The sequence below is a fragment of the Peromyscus eremicus genome, chromosome 4 (assembly GCF_949786415.1).
Source record: "Peromyscus eremicus chromosome 4, PerEre_H2_v1, whole genome shotgun sequence".
Taxonomy (NCBI): domain Eukaryota; kingdom Metazoa; phylum Chordata; class Mammalia; order Rodentia; family Cricetidae; genus Peromyscus; species Peromyscus eremicus.
In genome coordinates, this window is record NC_081419.1 from 111,057,436 (window position 1) to 111,078,053 (window position 20,618).

Genomic DNA, 20,618 nt, shown 5'->3' on the forward strand with positions numbered 1-20,618 from the left:
TTTCTTGTATAGCCAATGTCATTTCATTTATAACCCCCTCTACTTTTCCCTCCCCTCCTTGAGATTGTTTTAATATAAGACTTAGAATATTTTTTTCATGTATAAATGACTCAACATAAATAGCTCTAAAAAAAAAACAAGCAAAAATGATCAAAGTGCTAATTTTACAAAAGGAAGTTGAGCTGGGTGTGGTGCTGCATGCCTGTAATCCCACTCCTGGAAGGTGGTGGGAGGAGGGTTGGGAGTTCAAGGCCAACTTCAGCTGCATAAGGAGCTTGAGGCCAGCCTATGCTATGTGAAAAACCTGCAAATGAAACAGCCCACAAAGTTTGTAATTTTACTCTCTCATCCATCTTCAGATTTCTGAATGTCTCAATCCTTTTAGAGTTGGATTATTGAAATCAAGATGCAAATAAGGTTGAGCCATTTATCCGTACAGTTGGATGCGTCTCTTTGCAATAAATGAACCTCTCTAATATCCATTCCTCTTCCAGTTTTCTTTTGTTTCCTTATGTATTTACTAAGAAAGCAGGTCTAATGTCCTGCAATTTCTCAGGTTTGGGTTTGGCTATCTGTGTCAGTGTGGCATACTGACATATTTTCCCATTTCTGGTATTGTATACCTCCTGACAGTCAGTGCCACAGTCTAAATGGAATTGAAGTCCTGTTGGCATTGGGTCTTTATCCTTGATTAAGAATACTGGGTGATAGTTGGGGAGCTTTTCCTATTGTATCTCACCCAGCAACCTCTGATTTCTGGTAATAGCACTTCTTAATTTCATTCTAACAATGTATATTTAATGAAGATGCAGTTTCTGCTCTATGATTTTTTTATTAGTGTTTTAGATTTGTTCACTTTTATTTATATTGCTAATGAACCATGCTGTTTAAGCAAAACAAAATTATAACAACACCCTTATAACTCTTTCTGAAAATTGTCTAAATAGGTAGCTAAGATAGGAATATCAAAGTAGGCTGTGCATGATGATAGACACCTTTGATCCCAGCACTCTGGAGGCAGAGACAGGCAGATATCTCTCTGAGTTTATGACCAGCCTATATTAGTGTAAATATTAAGGCAACTCCACGTAGTTAAAAAGAGATTTATTTAATGGCATAACTTACAAATTAAGGGATAGGTAGGTCGCGGGGTCTGGGGAAGGTGTATCACAGTCCAGCGGTGTTCTGTGGTGTTCTGTGGTGTTCTCTGCTTGATCCACCTCCACCATCCAGGGTCCCAGAATAGAGAGAGCGCCTGCCGATCCAGATCTCGGGTCTCCAGGCGCCTCCCTTGGCCCAGCCTTGTAGGCGTGACAGTTGCCGAAGTCTCAATGGGGGTTGGAACTTCCAGATCAAAGCTGGAATGGTTACCCACTACAAGCCTAGTCTACATAGCGAATTTAGTCTAGCCAAGGTTGAATAGTAAGATCTTGTCTTTAAAAAAAAAAAAAAAAAAAAAAAAAAAGGTTAAGATGGGTATTTGGAGAAAAGCCGTAGTTCCTTGATCAGTCTGAATCTGCATGAGATCTGATTTAAGGCATTGTGTGTCTATAATCTTAAAATAATCATGACACATTTTATATGAACTCTTAAGAACTTGTAGAAGATAAAACTGAAAACTATGTGGTTTTTATTTCTTCTTTTTTTTAAAGGAAGGGAAAACAAAGAAGGCATGAGACCCATTCTCATTGTCAAGAGACTTTGTCAAGAGGTGTGGCGATGACTAAGCTAATATGCATTAATGTCTCCTGAGTTACCTGGGGAGTTTGAGCCTTGGGTGCCTTAGAAATTGCCTTTCTCCTAGTGCCCCTTCACTTTGCTATAGAAGCCCTGCCAAAGGTCTGTTTGTATCTGTTTAAGGAACTAGGGTAATGCATCTCTTATTTTCACAGACAGATCGTGTATCTTTTTTTATTTTCCAAGAATTCTGTGAAGTACCACCATTACTCTAACAAGACTCTCATTAATTTATTTGTGGCATCTTGTAAATCAGCATGATAATATTTAGAACTCAATGACTTCCAAACTGACTCTGCATCCAAATTCCCTGGAGCTCTTTAAAAAGAATATAGCTGCCTGGCTATATATATCTCATATGCCATATATGCCTCATCTGCTATGAAAATTCACATTCCACAGGTGATATAGATAGGCACCATGGACCCACAACTGGGAACTGAAGAGACTCTAGACTAGTAAATGCTTATCTGAACATCATAATAGTTTATTTAGTAACTGAAGAGAAAGTAGAAGAGGTGATCAACTTGGGAAGTGTTTAGTCGTGCTATCCATGATTTGAACAGTGAATGCATTAGGACCAGGAAGAGGACCCCACACCTCCTAAGATGGAATTGAAAATCTAAATGACAGTGATAGAATTGAGAGACATCTTCTTAACAGCCAGATGCTGAAGAGCAAATGTAGGGGAGAAGACAGACTATCTAACTGGCAAGAGAAAGTCAGAAAGCAAGAGGCCCAGGACCAGGAAGTGAACACGGAACTGTGGTGTGAAAGAACTACATTGTGCCCTTCCTTTATGTTTAGTGGCTCCCCGAAACCCAAGGTTGTGTTCTGCTTCTCATCTCCCCTAAATTCCTGACACAGATGTTTGCCTTTCTGGAGCCACTCTGGTATCCTCTTTCATACCTTCTCCACTGAAACTACGTCAAGAATACTACCAAATACCTCTTGTGCTCAGCTGTGGATCTGTCTTACCTTTTGGTCAGATTTTTCTCAGTATATCCCCCAGTATGACTTCTCTCCTGAAATCTATTCTGTTTTGCCTTCTAAATAGAGTCACCCAGAATACTCATTAATCCTTCTCTAAAGTTTTATTCATTATCTTATCAAATCTTCATGTTTCTAGTAAACTATGATTTATTTATGATGTGTTCACAAAGATGAAATTCTCATCACTATCTATACCTCTGTACATATTGAGGTAATCACCAGGCCTATCTTTGATTCTGTGTCTGGTGTCCCTTATATATGTGTTTATTTGTCATTTTCCTATGAGTGCTGATGAAACTCACTTTCTCCCACTTGTCTTTGTTAAAAGCTTGAAACAATAGTCAACTTAATGGAGTTCATTTAAGCATAGACTAATTCCTGAATGATATAGTACTCCAGATCAGAAGTGGTTCGGAGAGCCCTCCTTTAGCAGTGGGAGTAGTTGGCTGTTACAGGCTTAACATTCAAACAAACTGAAGAAAGTACTGGATTAGGCTATAGGTAGGCATTATCTACGAGTATAGTTTAATGGAAAGTCTCCAGTTATCTAACAGAGCAGTTATGTGGCTTTCTGAAATTGGCATAAAATGCAATAAAAAATTGGTTAGTTAGAATTAGTGCATCTAAGGTAAATTTGTTGTTTATTTGTTTATAGGAACAATCTGCAAGAGTGTCTTTGGTAAAATACTGAAATTTTTTTTGGCATGGGGAAGGGGTCAATGTGGATCTGGGTATGGTGACATATATATGTTTATAATCCAAGCTTTGGGGATCCTGGGGCAAGAGGATTTCAAATTCAAGGCCAGCCTGAACTATATAAAACTGTCTCAAGCTAACACAAAGTATTTACTTCATAATTGAGAATGTCAGATATAAGCCTGCTAGCAACAATATTCATTGGTCTACTAGAAATCTCAAGCCAAAGAGTAAGACAAGGGATGAAAACCACAGTTGAAAACAATGGAACTAAAAAGTTTTTCAGTAAATATTATGATTATATCCCGAAGAAGAATGTTCTGTATGAGCCCATACCCACATCTGTGATGGAACCTTAGTCGGTGTTGTATGGATCTGCGTAGGTAATGAAAGCTGCTGAAAACTCAGGATTGCAATGGTCATGTTATACCCAGAGAATCCCATAATAATGTTCATTATTAGGCTTAGTAATTCTATAATAATCAAAGTAGTATAATAGTTGCACAAAACTAGTTTTCACCTATTTGGAAAAACATGAAAGCTCTTGAAAATGATTAGGAGTTTTATCATGTTAAATTTGTAATGAATTTTAATGGAAAAATGTTAGTTTTCTTGAAATTGATCTATATATGATTTAGGGTCTTTTAAATCAAATGTCCAAACGGATTTTTTTTTCATGTATTTTGACAAGCTAAATGAAAGGACAGAAGGCCAGGAATAACAGGTATTATTGATAAAGAAGAAAATAATATTGAGGAGCAATAGAAGAATTTGCTCTACTACATTAAGACTTGCTACAAAGAAAGTTTAGGTAATTGTAAAGGAATGCAGAAAAGGGGCATGCATGACAGAACTGAGATTGTGGGTCAAAATGTGCCTTCTATCTGATATTGAACTTCCCATCTGTGACATTATGTGTACAATGTGAATTACATTGGAATAGCACTGATCTGGGATGTGTTGGCACATGCTTGTATTCTCAGCACTCAGGAGGCTGAGCCAAGAGTATAGTAAGATGATCCAGCCTGAGCTACTTAGAAAGACCTTATCTCAAGACAAACATACAGTAGTCACTGCCTGTTGTCCACTGCCTAAAGGACACTGTTAGGCAGGTGTAGTTGTGCACATCAGCATTGGGAGGTGGCAGTAAGAGCATTGGAGTTCATTGCTAGACTTGATGCAGTCTTAAATAAAACCATGCCGGGGCTGTGGATAGCTCAGCAGATAAAGTACCTGCAGCCAATCCTGATGAAAACCTAAGTTTGTTACCTGGTACCACACAGGAGAAGGAAAGAATCTACTCTGCAAGTTGTCCTCTGTTCTCCACACACATGGTGGCATGTATTCTACCCCCTTTAGTTAAAAAAACAAATAAATGTAATATAAAATAAGTAAATCACACATGGGATGTGAAGGAATATGGAGAAATAACAGTGAGATATTTATTTACTCAGATAGGGCCTTGCTCCAGAGCTCAGACTGGCCTTGAATTCACTGTATAGCCTGGGATAGCATTCAGTTGCACATCTTCCTGTCTCTTGCTCCTAAGGGCTGAGGTTACAGACGTGTGTCAACATGATCAAGAACATTGAGTTTTCTTTTTAACAGAGTTGAAAAAAATTTATTGTGTGGTTATTTCTTTAAAAAAAAAAAGTAGCATATAAAATAGCAGGTTTCCTCCTAGCATTTCCACACATGCTTTGTCTTGGTTGGTCCTCTCTCTGCTCATCTCCTCACCCCCAACCCCCAATTCACACTGCTCCTATTCCACATTTTTTTTTTTTTTTTTGTCCTGTGAGTTCTATTACCCTGTCTCTCTTCCTGGCACCTTTCCCCCTTATGATCCTTTTTCTATACTCATAGTCACTGCCACAGAAACATACAAATGTAAAAAGTAGAAGCTAAGATCCATGTATCTTTCATGTTGGGGATTTGGAATAGAGTCAGAAAGACAAATTACACATAGATATGCGTGCCCTGTGCCTGAAGGTTTTTTTTTTTTAGGTTAGAGTAAATGATTAAATCAGAGCTGAATGCTACCAATCAGAGCGTTTGGAACCAGCCAAGTTTCCTTAGGCTCTGCTAAAGACACCAAACTGCAGGCTTCCCTGGTGTGAAGAATTAATACAGAGACACCAAACTGGCAGCACCAGGTTGTGCTGCACATCACAAAATTTTATCTGGACTATCCACTGTATTTTAAGTTTGAATTTCTTTCCAGTTTAAAGTATGAATAGTTTTTATATAAAAGTTCAGATTAGTGGTTTTTCTGATACTCAAGTCCTAGGTTTCTAATGGCAGCTGGTGGCTGGAGTTGAATAGCCTGTGTCACCTTTAAACAAGAGGATGGTATTCTTTGGCTTTCTCAGCAGATTTCAACCCTTTTTTTAGTGCCTGTTTTGCCTTGTAGGCATGTAGTTCATCACCTAGATTTGGGTGCTAAGGAAGGATGCAGTTGCATGTGTATAGGTACAGCATCCTCTCACCTAGTGTTTCAGATTGTTTTTGTTTTCTGGTTTGTTTTATATATCCTGACCAGCAGTCAGGAAGTGGGCAAGATGCTTGTCAGGGTTCTGTCTTGTACTGTGATTTTATAGTCCTGTTGGGAGGTTCGGGAACCTTTCTCTTTCTTTATACGTGGCGCTAGAACGTCAAAAGTTGGAATAGGCTTTCTGGAAGACAGGAAGGCCCCAGAGGGCATGGAAAACGGAAAAGCTATTCCTGAGGCGTGTGCTCAAACAGCTAGCAGTTCAAGTAACCAGCCACCTCATTCAGGAGGTTTATCAAAAATCTGTTTCTTTTATTAAACAAAGTAGAAAATGCATATGAAGAAAAGATCTGGAGTAATAATCTCTTAGTTTGTCTATCCCAGCACTTGGGAGGCAGAGGCAAGCAGATCTCTGAGTTCAAAGCCAGTGTGAACTACAGAGTGAGTTCCAGGACAGCTAGGGCTAAACAGAGAAATTGTGTCTGGAAAAAAACAAAAAGAGAAAAAGGAAAGAATGAAATTTTGACTAGTCTAAAAAAGCTTTCCATTCCGTGTTAACAATCGCTGGTGGGCCAGCAAGGCCAGCAGGGTGGGAGGTAGCGAATCTGATTTTTAAACAGGAAGTCTGACCTCAATTATTTCCTTCAGCTTAAGGTTTTTTTTTGTTTGCTTGTTTGTTTGCATGAAACTAACCTACTTGCTCCATTTATTTTGGCATCAAATAGATGTAACTTTTTTGCAGTACCAAGTTTAGAGCTATCATTGTTTAAGGATATGAAATGTTTTCTCAAGGGAACTTTTTCAAAGTCTCTAAATGTCTTGGTTAATAGATAAATTTTCAGCCTAGAACCAAATATTCCACCTGTCAACTTAAATTGTTTCTCAGTTGCCCTCTTGGTCTAGGATCCTGTATACATATTCTTAAGTTTATGACAGAACTCTTGAGTCTTAGTTCCCACGAAATTCCTGTCTCCAGCCATAGTATAGGTAACATGTAAGCCCATGACAAGCTTCACATGGCCCCATGCCTCACAGTTTCTTGTTATGTTTCAATGGACAGTATCAAGCTTATAATTTCTTTACCTTTTCTATGTTAGTCCTTCTTATAAGGATATGTGTGACTTTCTGAATAGATGTGGTTTAGGAAGTGATGAGTTGTACACTTTCTTTTCTAAATGAAATAAGTATAAAACAAATATTCTCTAATTTCTCTGTGTTTCTGATCTAGTACACAAGATACTGTCAGTGCTTGCTAAACATCAGCATTGTTTTTCTTGTTCTCTTACTCAGTCACAACCAAGTTATCAAATGGACAGCAGGCTCTTCCTTCTGGCTTCAGACCAGAAACCATCCTGTGTGTGTGCTGGCACACAGTTTCCTCTGTAGCAGCACACAGCAGTCTCCCCTAATACAAAGGAGACCACACTCCACCCTTCAGTGAGCTTACCTTTGTCAAAATGCTAGTTATCTACAATTGTACCATTGATTTCTTTGACATCATTAGTAGAACTAAACTGTCTAGTCTTTGAACTGCAATTATAGCTCTGGTTTGTACACACAGAATCCTTAGACAGTTAGAGAAGTCAGAAGTTTTATTTTTCTGGCATTCTAAAAGACCATGCAAACTAGAAAAAAATGCAGCCAAGATTTTTTTTCTTGTAAGCTCAAATCTAGAATTGGGGTACTCTCTTAAGATGACTTAGCAGGGGCTGAAGTAACCTGCCACCAAGCCTGATGACCAACTCCCACATGTTTTTTCCTGACTTCCACAAGCTCACAGTGAGCAGGCCCACCGACACCAAAAATAAATAGTACATGTAATTTTAAAAATGGTTCACAATGATAGATCAATCAGTTTTTAAGTTTGTAGTTATAAAAGTGAGAGTGGGGAGGAATATTACTTAAGATTAAAGGAGGTATCAGAGAATATATCTGTTAAAGTGCATGATCTTTGGTTGGATCCCAATTTGGAGGAAAATAGGTGGTCTATATTTTGGGACAGTTGGAGAAAATTGAATTTAGGCTAGCTGTCTGAGCTGTCTGCTCAACTACAGTATTATAGGTTTTGTGTTCATTATCTGAAATTTGTGGGACTAGATGTGTTAACAGGTTTCCAGAGTTTTTTGGATTTGAGAGTTTTTATATAGACTTCATTGTGTAAATATTCCTCGTTTAAAAATTAGCACTCTGCAGTGCTCCAAAATCTGAAACTTTCTGATTGTCATGTCAGTGATCAAAGATTTTCAGATTTTGAGGCAGTTTGAATTTTCAGGTTCAGGGTACTCAATCTATAATATGTAGGTAATAAAGCAGATGCTCCTCATTGCTTAGAGCCCATACTCACATATTAGGAAAGCAAGTCTTCATGATGTCTAACTTATTTTGACATGGTTTAGAAAATATGTATGTGAAATATGATAAAAGATTAGTCATTATGCATTACTGAGTCTAGATGGTGGAGTTGGGGTACTTTTTGGCACTCGTTTTGATTTTCTGGATACTTGGAAGTTTTTATGGTCATCTGATCAAATGAAGAAGTTCTTTCAGTGAGAGACGTTTGAAGGATTCGTGTCTTCCTGAACTTGCCTTGTGCTTTGGGAGGAGGCTTTGCTGGAAGAGAACATGCAGTGGGTGGGTAGAGCCCATAAGGAACCAGCCATACCATCTCATCAACTCAGCAGGGCACACAGAGACATTATTCCCAGCTTCCCCCATATATGGTCCCAGAACAGTTTGAAGGTGGAACTTCCGTGTTATGCACTGTTCTACCAACTTCCCTTGGCAACTGCAGGGATTCTCAAGTCATTTTGGCTGTGAGTCCACTGAAAAGCTAATGAGGCTGAATAGGTTCATATTAATTCAAGAGGCTATTTTCTCTCAGTGACTATGGCACTATGAACTATAATAACTATAATGATAAATATAATAGTAAGTGGCCATTCTTTTAAAATGATTGTTTTAGTTACTGTTCTATTGCTGTGAAGCCCATGTCAGGCCCAGGCTCAGTCTTGCTCAGTGTCTGTCTGTCTCTGTGCCCCCCCACCCCCCACATACACTCACTCCTGTGAATCAGGATGTAGGTCTCAACTACTTTTCTAGCACCAGGCCTTCCTGCATGTTGCCATGTTCTCTGCTGTGATGATAATGGCCTAAACCTATGAAACTGTAAGTGAGACCCCAATTAAATGCTTTCTCTTATAAGAGTTGCCTTGGTCATGGTGTCTCTTCACAGCAATAGAACAGTCACTAAGACAGAAATTGTTAATAGAGAGTGGCATGGCATATTGCTGTTGCAGGCCTGCCCGTGCTGTTGGTTGGAAGAATATGGAAGATTTTGGGACGTTGGATTAGAAAAGCAGTCAGATGTTTTAAGTGGGGCTGAATGGGCCGTGTTTGTAGGAGTATGAAGACAGTGCTGAAGGCAGCTTGAACTGCGGAGCCCCAGCTCAAGAACTTTCAGAGAGCAAGGTTACTAGCAAGTGGCTTAGAGACCATTCTTGTGAACCATCTCTTCATCCTTGAGTCTCCTTATTTCTAATAAAGATGTAATGGAACAGTTTAAGTCAAAGTATCCTTGTTTCTCAAGAATCTGTATACCTTTTTGAACAACCAGTGAAGCCCAGTAGAAAGTTTGTAGTAACTGGTCCTCATTTGAGCCTTCAGTGGGGAGTTGGATGCTATTTGTAGGATAGAGAAGTACATCAGTTCTTTATCAAGAATGAAATGCAAGAAGTAGAAGATTGAAGTCCTTGGGAGCTGCCTAGAGGTAGAGAAAAATGTACTTTCTAGTACTGGGCAATCATATGGCATTAATTAACTGAGAAATATAAATTATATCTAGGAATGGACATAGCTAGGGACTTGTGATGGAAAAAGACTTCCATTACAAAGGCATCCCCTTCCCTCAAGCCTCTGGTTCTTCCAAAATCTAAAGACAATGATCCCTAGTAGGAGAAGGTCACAATAGCCAGTGAGAAGACAGACTACCACAGTGTGATTTGCTGGTGCCTAATGATCTTAGAGGATAATTGCCAGATGGTTTTGAAGTGGAACACAATTTCTACTTAGGTATCTTCTCCAGTCTCCGGACAGGGCTTTTTAATCTATATGTTTTGTTCTTTGGCAGTTTCGTTCATTTGTACAGTGAATTTCAGTCAGTTCACCACCCTCCCATCACCATCTGTCTTCCCCAACTCCTTTGGCAGCTGAAATCCTTCCCAGCAAGTCCCTCTCCTACTTCAATTTCTTCTCTGTGTGTGTTTTACCCACTGAGCTTGTTAGAGTTGCTTTCATGAGCATGGGTAGAAAGTTATTTTCTGGAGCATACAGTGGCTACCAGTGGCTACACCACAGAAGAAGGTGACAGCCCTTTCCCCAACACTACTAAGTGTTTGTAATTTTTCAGGAAGGAGTGGGGCCTCATGTGCTCTTCCCCGTTTCATAATAAAATGATGATTGGCTCAATCTTGTACAGGTAACCGCAGATCTAGTGAATGTTTCTGAGTGTCATAGTCATGTCTTGACCAGATGCCTTTTTGCAAAGCGCTTTCCCTTCCTCTGTCTCTTCCAGTCTTTCCTTCCTCTCTTCCATAATTCTAAACTTTGGAAAGGGTGATATCAATGACCCATTTAGGACCAAGCACTCTACCATCCTCTCTTCTTGGTAATTCTACCAGTTATGAGTCTCTGTATGAATCACAGCCTGCTGCAATGAGAAACTTCTCTGACAAAGACTGAGAACCTAACTTGATTTTCTGCATTTAGAACCGAAGTGTAGGAAGCTGGGAGATGGTGCTGAATAAGGAAGAAAGAGACCTCCTGGATTCTTTGTCATATAATGTTGAAGCCTTGGTTTAACCATGAGTAAGTTTAAAACCTCAGTGGCCAGTTAAACTCTGTAAACTCAATTTCATTAAGAACAAAGATAACAGTGTAGTAGTTTATCTCTCCGCATTATCTATGGAAATGCAATACATCTCCAAAGCATTTCAGCTCAGTATGTTCAGTGGCAGTAATTTTCTGTGTTTATATATCAAGTTTAGTTTGCCTTAAGAACTGACACAAGTACCTTTTGTGTTTAATCTCTCTTTAAACAATAAAGTTTCATATAACCAGTGGAATTAGGTTAAACAGGTGCAAATCTCCCTCCCTCTCTCTCTCTCTCTTTTTAACATGTTAAACTTAATGTTTCATTTAAAGGACTATTAGGCTGCAATTCCCAAGACTACTAATAATACAAGCCACTTTAGGAGTAATTCCTGGACATAATTCTCTCTCAGGAGACACAGGTGCATGGGGCCAGGTTCTGTCCTAGTGATTTTGGTAACAAACCACTTGGCATATGCCTTGTATTATTTTCTGTAGAAGGATGCATTATATTGGAGCTTTATTGTTTAGCGTGAGTTTCTTTATCAGAGTTGGTGCTATCCTCCAGGTAACAGGCTTCATGAACACAGGATCACCTTTACATTTGGCTCCTTCCTGGTTATAACTTTCTGTTGCTCAGATTTTTATCAGGAAGAATTTGAAACTTTGAACATGCCATCGGCATCTTAATTCCTTAGACCTGCAGACTAGCAAAGGCTAATTCTCTTCCTTGTTTAGTCCTTTGTAGACTCATAAATAATTATGTGAAAATTTACTTCTAAATTTTGATGTGTTCTTGAGTTCCAAATTGCTGCTGATTCCTCTCCTATAACCACTCCTCCACTGACAGTAAGGCAAATAAACAGATACAGAGGTAACATCTATCTTCTCAGTGACCTAAAGAATGAAACACTTGTTTAAAGCACTCAGAGAAATGCCAACCTTGTACATATTTTAACAACTTAGCAGAAGCAAGCAATATGACTGAAATACAATCTGATTTTTACTGTTTCGGGAAAATATATGTGATTGCTGTAAATCTGGAGATTATCCTTTCGTGGATGTCGCTGTCATTTCATAATCTGCATGACTGAAGTAATTGTGCTGTCAAAGCCATTGCATGTTTAGACAGAACATCAAGTCTGTGCTTTCCTGTGTCCTGAGCCTGCTTGTAGGGTGGTAGGATGGGCAGTAAATCTAGAAGAGGAAACTTCTTTGGTTGTGTTTTAACTATACACATGCTTTCAGAAAACCTTTGTCATGAAGTTAAAGATAGAAGGTTCTTGATTTCCCTGCGGAGGTTTTTATGGTTCTCAGTCTCTGTCTTGAAGGTTTAGCAGCTTTCTGGATTGTCTCAGTGCCGGGAAACTCTCACCCTCTCTCAGGACTGTGAAGCACTGTTACTTGACCTTTTCAGGAAAAGTCAACCCAGTGTTTTATGACCCAAGGGAAACTGGAGGAAGGGACCAAAGAAAGGAGGGGAAAGGCAGGCAAGTGCTCAGAACTTGGATGAATCCATGGCAGTGGCTTCACTTCACAGATTAGATTCTCTGTTTGGAGCAGACTTTATGCAGTAGCTATAACTTGCACACTTTCAAGGGAAACAATATTTCACAATGTATCATCATTTCAAAACATTCTACTCTTGATGGATCTCCACTTTGGCTCTAGTTTGAGACCATTTTGAAGAATGTTATAATAGAAATACACATATTTGTGGAAGTTCAGCATTAGGTGTTAAGTACTCCTTCAAAATGGCTGTACCCATTTATACTTCTATCAACAGCAAATGAGATTGCCAGTTGTCTCATGTATTTGCAGTCTTTTTTTCTGTCTGTTCTGGTGAGTTGGAAGTTCAGCAGGATGCACGTTGTTGATGTTTTGTTTTGAACTCATGCAGTATTTCTTATGTCTCATCCTTTACAAAGATGTGATTGTACTTGAACTAAGGAGTAACTTATTTACAAAGTATACTCATTTTGAGTAAAAATTAAACTATTCTTTTAATGGTAAGTAGTGGACATTAGCAGGTGGCTGAGATCTATGCATCAGTTTAGACTTAATTTATCATTCATCTGAAATCATTCATTTTCAAACATGTTAGACCTCCTCATTTGTTCCATTTTACAGATGAAGTGACTGAGCCACTTCACAGACTTAGGACCATGCCAGGTGTTGGCCTGGCCTCTTAGCAGACCCAGCATGATAATATTGTTCTCCCCACTCATCTGAGGCCTCTGTTACTTCTTTTATTCTTTTATTTGTTAATTATTGAGTGCATATTGTTTGACATGTATTGGGCAGGGTCTCTGGAATTCAGACAGATTTATAATCTAATTTCTAATCTTATGTTACTTTCATATTACAGGTTTTGGCTTTCAGATCACAGCCTATTTCCTCAAGAGAGGGATACACCTTCGCTGTATTCAGAGCTCACAGAATACTGGTAAGAATCCGATTTCTTGGATCAGACATTTACATAATCAATTTGTCCAAAAGAGGATTGAAAATTAGAGAATAAATATTCCTATTTGCTCTGTGTCTACATCATTTAGTATTTCAAAACATATGTGATGCCTCATGTTCCATTCATAGTGCTTATTGACCATGGAAACAGAGAACTGGACCACAGTGCACTTTACTTTCTTGGTGCATCACAACATTTTCATTGGATTTCAAAAGTGACTCAATGAACGTGTGAAATTTGAATCATTTTGTCAGGGTACGTGCACCCCATAGCCCTTGGAAAGGGGCAACTGAGTTTCAAAAAAGTGCTTTCCCAGCCCAGAGCCAGCAAACCTTCTTTAAGTAGTTAATGAGGCCAGCTCCCAACCCTCACTTCTGCAAGTTATGATACAGAAAATGGTATCATGTCCAATCAACCACGATGAAGTTAGGAGATAATGGCCATTCCTTCTGTGTAGATATGAACATTAGAAAGTTTAGTTTAACTATTTTGGACAGTGTCCTTATGAATATAAGACATGAAATAGGAACTTAGAAATTGCCTTCATAGAGGTTTGCTCATGGAATATTCATGATTGTCTGTACTTTCTTGACTCTTGAATGTTGCTCAAATATATTACCCTCTTTTTAAAAAAAAATAGATTATTTTTATTTTCTGTGTATGACGTCTGCCTGCATGCACATATATGTGTGTCCAGTATGTGTGCTAAGAGTCCTTGGAGGCTAGATATGGGTATTGGATCCCTGGAATTGGAGTTACAGATGATTATGAGCCACTATGATGGGTGCGAAGACTCAAGCCCTGGTCTTCTAGAACAGCAGCCAGTGCTCTTAACCACAGAGCCATCTCTCCAGTTCCTGTATTAGCCTCTTAATGGAGTCATCTACTTTGTTTACCTTACTAAAAAAGTTAACCTTTTATCTCTTACAATACAATCCAGCTATATATTCTGGTAGGGACTGATGTTTAAATCTTTAAGTATTAAAGTAACACGAATCAATTATTACATAATCAAGTAAAGTGATACAAAAGAAACTTCTGAATTGATTTGATTATTATAATCTATTCATATCTTATTCAAAAGTATTCATAATCTATCACTCTTATTTTTGAGACAAAAAATAGAAATACAAAATAGATGGAGTGATAATTTTAAATTTTAATTCTCATCTCCTAAATAACATTGTACTTTAAGTGTCTGATTTATTTATAGGGGAGAGAAATAATGAATTCTATGGCTTGTTTTCCATCCATAAAGTGTAACAGAGGCTCGTTACCACTTAATCTCAATCCCAATAATTTATTTCAAGAATTAATACATAAGTATTAACTGTTTCCATAATTTTGTTCTTAGAACTTTCCAGAAACCATCTGATATTCCCCTTCAGATATAACTTCTGTGTGGGGCTGAAATTTAGACACACCCGTGACCCTACCTGCAACAAAGCCTTCCTATGGGAGGCCCCGTTGGCTGATACCATAACAGCAGATTGGGCTGAAGTCATGGAGGGTCTGAATGCTTGGCACAACCTTGTTAGGTAGCGGGAGCCAGGTGAGGCAGGACAGATGGAACTTTTGCTTAGAACATCTGACCTATTGTGATATATATATGGTTTAGAACAGTAGTCACCAAAGAAATAGCAATGGCCCAGGGGCTCAGGAAAGAACCACTCCAGGAACATCAACTCTTTAGGTGTTTTGGTACACTCTGACCTAGCCAAGTGGTATAAGATGTTACCTGTGTTCATGTTGTGTGTTTATGCAATTAACACCTTTGTAATTAACTAACAGTTGAACCAAATGGAAGTGTATTACTATCTCATTCAGTACCTCACATGCAGAATATTGAAAGAGTTCACTTACCTGATTCAAAGCTTAAACTAATTCATAACTCTGTCTTAAAAATATAGTCACATCTGAAAAGGAATCCTTCTGTTTTAGAAAAATGGCTGTTTTGTAGCAATATACATATATGTTGCAAAAAAGATTTGAACAGTGCAGCAAGTACCAAGAGATGAAGAATCCTACCCATTCAGTCTAGACAGGTTCTGTTCATATCTGTTACACATCACTCCAGACATGGTCCCACAGCTGGATGGTGTTTGGTGAGTGTATAGATGGCTAGATAAGTCAGGTGAAAGAAGAGATGATACAGATATCATTACCAATGCTGTGTTCCAATCACTGACCGAAGGGGCCCTGTTCTGTGCCCTTCAGCCTTTCCCATTGGAAGTAAGTGACTTTGCCATCAGAATCTATAGAAGTGGATTGCTGTGACCGAGTCCTAATACTGTCTCTACTGTTGCATACTATTTTTTTTGCTTTGTATTTTGTTGTTGTTTTTTCTTTTTTTGTTGTTTTTGTTTTGAGACAAGGTTTCTCCGTGTAACATTTCTAACTGTCCTGGAACTCACTTGGTAGACCAGGCTACTGTTGCATGCTTAACCATTCCTTTAATAGACTAGCCATCAATTCCTAAGAGAAATGGTTGTTTTCTTATCCTGATTCATCCTGGAAGCTTGCTCTCTAGGGCAGAATTAGCCCCTGTAGTTCTCTTCAAGAGCAACTGAGTAGGAAGACTAAAGAAACTACCTAGGAAAAGCATGAAAGATTTGTATCTCATTCTCTTCCTCTTTTAAGTCTGTATGCTAATTTGAAAACATTTGATACTTCTTCCCACGTAGGAATTCTAAACAGAAAACAACATACTAACGCAGAGAACAGTTATAATAGCCTGCCTAGAGGTTCAATCTGCTCTAATAGTTCAGTGGCTGAGGTAGATCAGTTTGCAACCCCTTGGCACTTCTCCAACTCACTCTGCCTAGGTGGTGGAAACCCTGTAGAGAGAGAGAAGGGAGAAGAGACCCCAGTCACATATAGGTGCATATTGCCATAACAAAACATTACCAAAGAACCTGGGAACAAGAATTTCTACTTGCATGGTATTGATGCTTTTAGTAACTTGGTCTTCTTTGTTTTGTACAGAACTTCGTATATTTCCTGACAGATTTGTGGTCTGTGTTAGTCAGCTTGCATTCGGTCCTGATACTTGGGCAAGCCAGAATCAAAAGTCGGTATGTATGAAAAACATTCTGTGAGAGAATCTTCTTAGTGCTGATTAACTGTGGTGGTGGTCGTGGTGGTGGTGGTAGTGGTGGTAATGTGAGTGTAGTGCTGGTGTGTATGGTAGTAGTGGGGTGTGTGTGTGTGTGTGTGTGTGTGTGTGTGTGTGTGTGTGTGTGTGGTAGTGTGTGTGGTGGTGGTAATGTGTGTGTGGTGGTAGAGGTGTGTATGTGGTGGTGGTGGTTTATATAGTGGTGGTTGTGTATGTGGTGGTGGTGGTGGTGGTGGTAATATGTGTGTGGTGGTGGTGTGTGTGGTGGTGGTGGTAATGTGTGTGTGGTGGTGGTGTGTGTGGTGCTATGTGTGCTGGTGGTGGTGCTATGTGTGTGTGTGGTGGTGGTGATGTGAGTGTGGTGCTGTGTGTGGTGGTGATGATGGTATGTGTGTCGTGTGTATGGTGGTGGTGGTAATGTGTGTGTGGTGGTGGTAATGTGTGTGTGGTGGTGGTAATGTGTGTGTGGTGGTGGTGTGTGTATGTGTGGTGGTGTGTGTGGGGGCGGTTGCCTTCTATTATCAGTTGTTCAGTGTGTTTTAAGAAGTTAGAGATGCCTGTTTTACCTGGTAACACTGATCAGTTAATGAGTTGATAATTAATGTGTTGGGTTTTTGTTTCTTTCCTCTCTACTACCATGAACATTTAGTTTGATAAGCAGTATCTCATTACTTTCAACTTTAAATGAGGCAACAACACATCAGGAAAACCTTGATGGTGTTTGTGATGATATGTAAATGAAAAGAAGCAAAAAATCTATGCTTCCACTAGAAGTTTCCATTGGGGTCAGTGGCTTCTGCATTGTATTCCGTGGTGAATCACTGACGTTTTTCATGAGAACTAGTGTTTCTCCCCAGTGTATTATTTCATAGCTAACAGGGTTCATTTTCTCTTGCTTTCTTTTCTCATGCTAAGCTTGAGCTCTGTCAGGGCCTCCTTCTGTTTCACTGGAGTTCTCTACTCAGACAAATAAATGTAGAAAACCTACTCAAAATGTAGCTTACAGCTGTGGTTTTTAAGCTTAACACGCGCTCTTCACAGTGTCCTTGTTGTGTGTATATGTATCTTGCTGCAGTCTCAGCTCAGTCTATTTAACTTATCCTTAAAAAATAAAAAATAAAAAAATTTAGGTCTATGGCTTGAACCTTCAATGAGCAGGAAAAAAAATAGAAGACATTAACCCAGCCATAAAGTATGACATGATTATTATGCTTCTAAAATAATTTATGGGGATATTAGATTACCCCTGTTGTTTATTATTTTTTAACCCATATGAAATTTGAAATTTGGCCCACATAGTATAAAACCAGCTTCTTATCTCATCTTAAATAAATACATAAATGTTTCAGAGGCTCTGTGAGACAATAGAGACCCAGAAAAAGCAAAGAGCTGAAAACTCATGCTTACATTTGGTTCCTTTGTTTTGAGCAGAGGATCCTTTTAAAAAAGCCATTGTAACCCTTTTATTTCCTCAACAATGTTCTACGTATATACATGAAATAAGATCAATGAAGCAAATTTGGCCAAAGGCATTAAAAGTTTGTTTCTGAAATATTTCCAGGACACTGCATTATCTTAGTGAATTAATAAATACTAAAGTAATTGTATTGGCATATATTTTAATAAATATTGCTTAACTGATTTTTCAGAGCAAGGAAGAATTGATCAGTGGTTTAAAAAAATAATTATTAACTCTACCAGAATGTTATTGCTTGCAGATGGGATACAGGAGAAATCAGATCTTCTATCTGATGTGTAATGTTAATACTTAATATCTTAAATTGTTAAGGAGGAATTAAAGCATCTGAATACAAATGAAACACTATCCCCTTGGGGGCTCTAGTATTTATACAGATGTAAGTTTTCTGTAGCTGCTGTTATATAAATCCTGCAATCTGGAGAACTTCCTCATTACTGAAAACTTTCATTGTGAACCAGTCCTTCATTTCATTAACCCAGCTGAACATTTTACATGGGGAGTTCAGTTTCCTCGTCTTTAGTGTGTACACTATCAAAGTTGACCATGTTAGCTCATAAGAAAAAGTCATTTACATCACCCAGTTCTTTCATTATCTTTAGTGGCTTTTTTTAGTTATGTCTCAGTTGCCCTTCACATACACGTTCCCAGCAACACAGACAAGAGTCAGGGAAACAGAGTTGGGACACCAAACAGCTCCACTGCCACATGTGCTCGAGTCTCAGTGAGCACCTCCCCTTCTCAGGGCCTTCAGCCCACCACTTTCTCAGGTATAGCATCTGTAGAAGCTGTGAAATATCCAGGCTTCTCCTGCAAATCCCTCATCAAGCCAAGTCATACAGTCTTCCCACCATTGATATCTGACCTCTTGAGAGTACACCTGTCTCAGTTATTTAGGGATCAATAAACAGTCTTTCCCTCCCTGATGCTTCCTGCCAGAGAGAGAGAGAGAAGAAATTCATTCTCAGGATGTACTCCAAACATCCAAACCTGTCAGTGTCAGACTCCCCCAACACCCAAGAATTTGGATTTCTTTTCATTTTATATTGAGATTGACAGAAGGGCAGGATCCATCTCATTCTTTCCTGGTAGTCATTCTCAGGGAACTTCTGATTAGGCAAGGCCTGGGAACTTGGCTCCCCATGTAGCTATATTGGCAATAAACTACAGTTGTTGTTTTTTTATATAATTGTTTATAACTCGCTGTTTTACATCCACAGGATTGATGGGGAATGGTCTTGTTCCTGATAGCAGCCTCAACCTCTCACTGGTACTGTAGCTCTTAGGGAGTTTTCTTTTAGTTTCCTGTGCTCTCTGGATCATCTGTGTCTCAAGTGAGAATTGGTTAGGAAATCTTGGAGCATCTATTGAAAACTACTTTGCCCTTTGCCTAGGAAATCTTTCAGCCTTCAGACTAGGAAGCCAGCAGTATTTGGCATGCCAGTTCTTCAAGATAGCTGCACCAAAGAACGTGTCCCAGATCAGGCAGCACAAAGAGGCAGAGCAGAGTGAGAGTAGTCCTTGCTGTCCCTTTACCACCATGCCAAAGAAGTCCATTTCCCCTCTGTCAGCTCTCTCTGTCCATGTGGGACAGACAGTAGAGGAAGGTCCCCATGTTGCAATAGCCCTGCACAGTGTTCATATGTTTGGGATGTGGAAACTGAGCTGTGTACTTTGGGAAGCAAGGGCATTATTATGAAATGAGTCACTGTATTTTTCTTACTAGAGTTTCTCATAAGAAATCTCAAAACTCTTAGAATCTCAGATTTGACCTAGTGCTGGATGTGGAGCCAGTCTTTCTGACAGTTTTACCTTTGCTTGCTCTGTTCACTTTTTCCTTCGCAATAAAGAACATCAAGTCAGATTTTACTGTACTTGTTCTATTCCACAATATTGGCTTCCCTCTTTTTTTTTTTTCCTTCCCTTTTATCCCAAACTCTGCACAGTCTCCTGTGTAGAGACTGTTCTTTTTTCAGTTGTAAAGCCCTGGAGATTTGGAGAAATCTGAAGTTACTTACTAGTTTCTGTGATTTCTTTATTGAAGTTATGTAAATAACCATGGACCTTTGTATATATCTGGGACATTTCAGGGTCACTGCAAAGCTACTGTTTGATTGTGTGTTAGTTACAAGCCACTCCTTGTCTCTGGAGACCACGGTTCCCATCTGCTCTGACCATTACATGGAACAGAATGTTCTGGGTGCTGGCCCTATACCAGGATCTCTACTGGGCTTCAGTGACACAAAAATAGGAAAATACTGTTGCCTTCTAACTGCTTATAGTCTGGGAGATTGACTCTACTGCTGAGTATCCTGGCCACCTAAAATCAGTCATACCCTTTCTACCATTTCAAAAGGAAGCCCAGAATTTTAGACTTCCATTCTTTCTTTTAAAGCTGTACTGTGTCAAAGTTTGAGATACTTTTGGAAATTCGAAAGTGACACACAGTGTTAGTGCTGCCTAAAAGCAGATCCATGCGTTAAGGTTTTAGGGTTTTCCATCTTGTCCTTCATCTGAGTTATGGCTGAGCCATGAAAATAGCTGTCATGATTGCATACATACAACCCCAGCCATCATGGCAGGGTCCTCTCTGTAGCATGGAATATAGAGAAAGATTATTAAGAGGTCCTGACAATCGGCAGCATCTAAACACTTAAGTTGACTACTTCTCTAAGCCAGGCTACTGTTAAAAAGAAAAAAAAAAAAAAAAACTCCTTCTCGTTTATAAATATAAGAATGAAGTGAAAATTGCTCTCAAGCAGTAAACTATTGTAGACTG

At 39.0% G+C, this 20,618-nt stretch overlaps 1 protein-coding gene across 1 annotated transcript in view; it reads left to right on the forward strand.

Annotated features, from left to right (window-relative positions):
* Positions 1–20,618, forward strand: part of Slx4ip (SLX4 interacting protein) — a 63,420-nt gene that overhangs the window by 27,155 nt on the left and 15,647 nt on the right. Inside the window, exons 4-5 of the mRNA XM_059258955.1 lie at positions 13,149–13,226; positions 16,233–16,321. Coding sequence (XP_059114938.1) covers positions 13,149–13,226; positions 16,233–16,321 — 167 coding nt within the window. The remainder of the gene's footprint in view (positions 1–13,148; positions 13,227–16,232; positions 16,322–20,618) is intronic.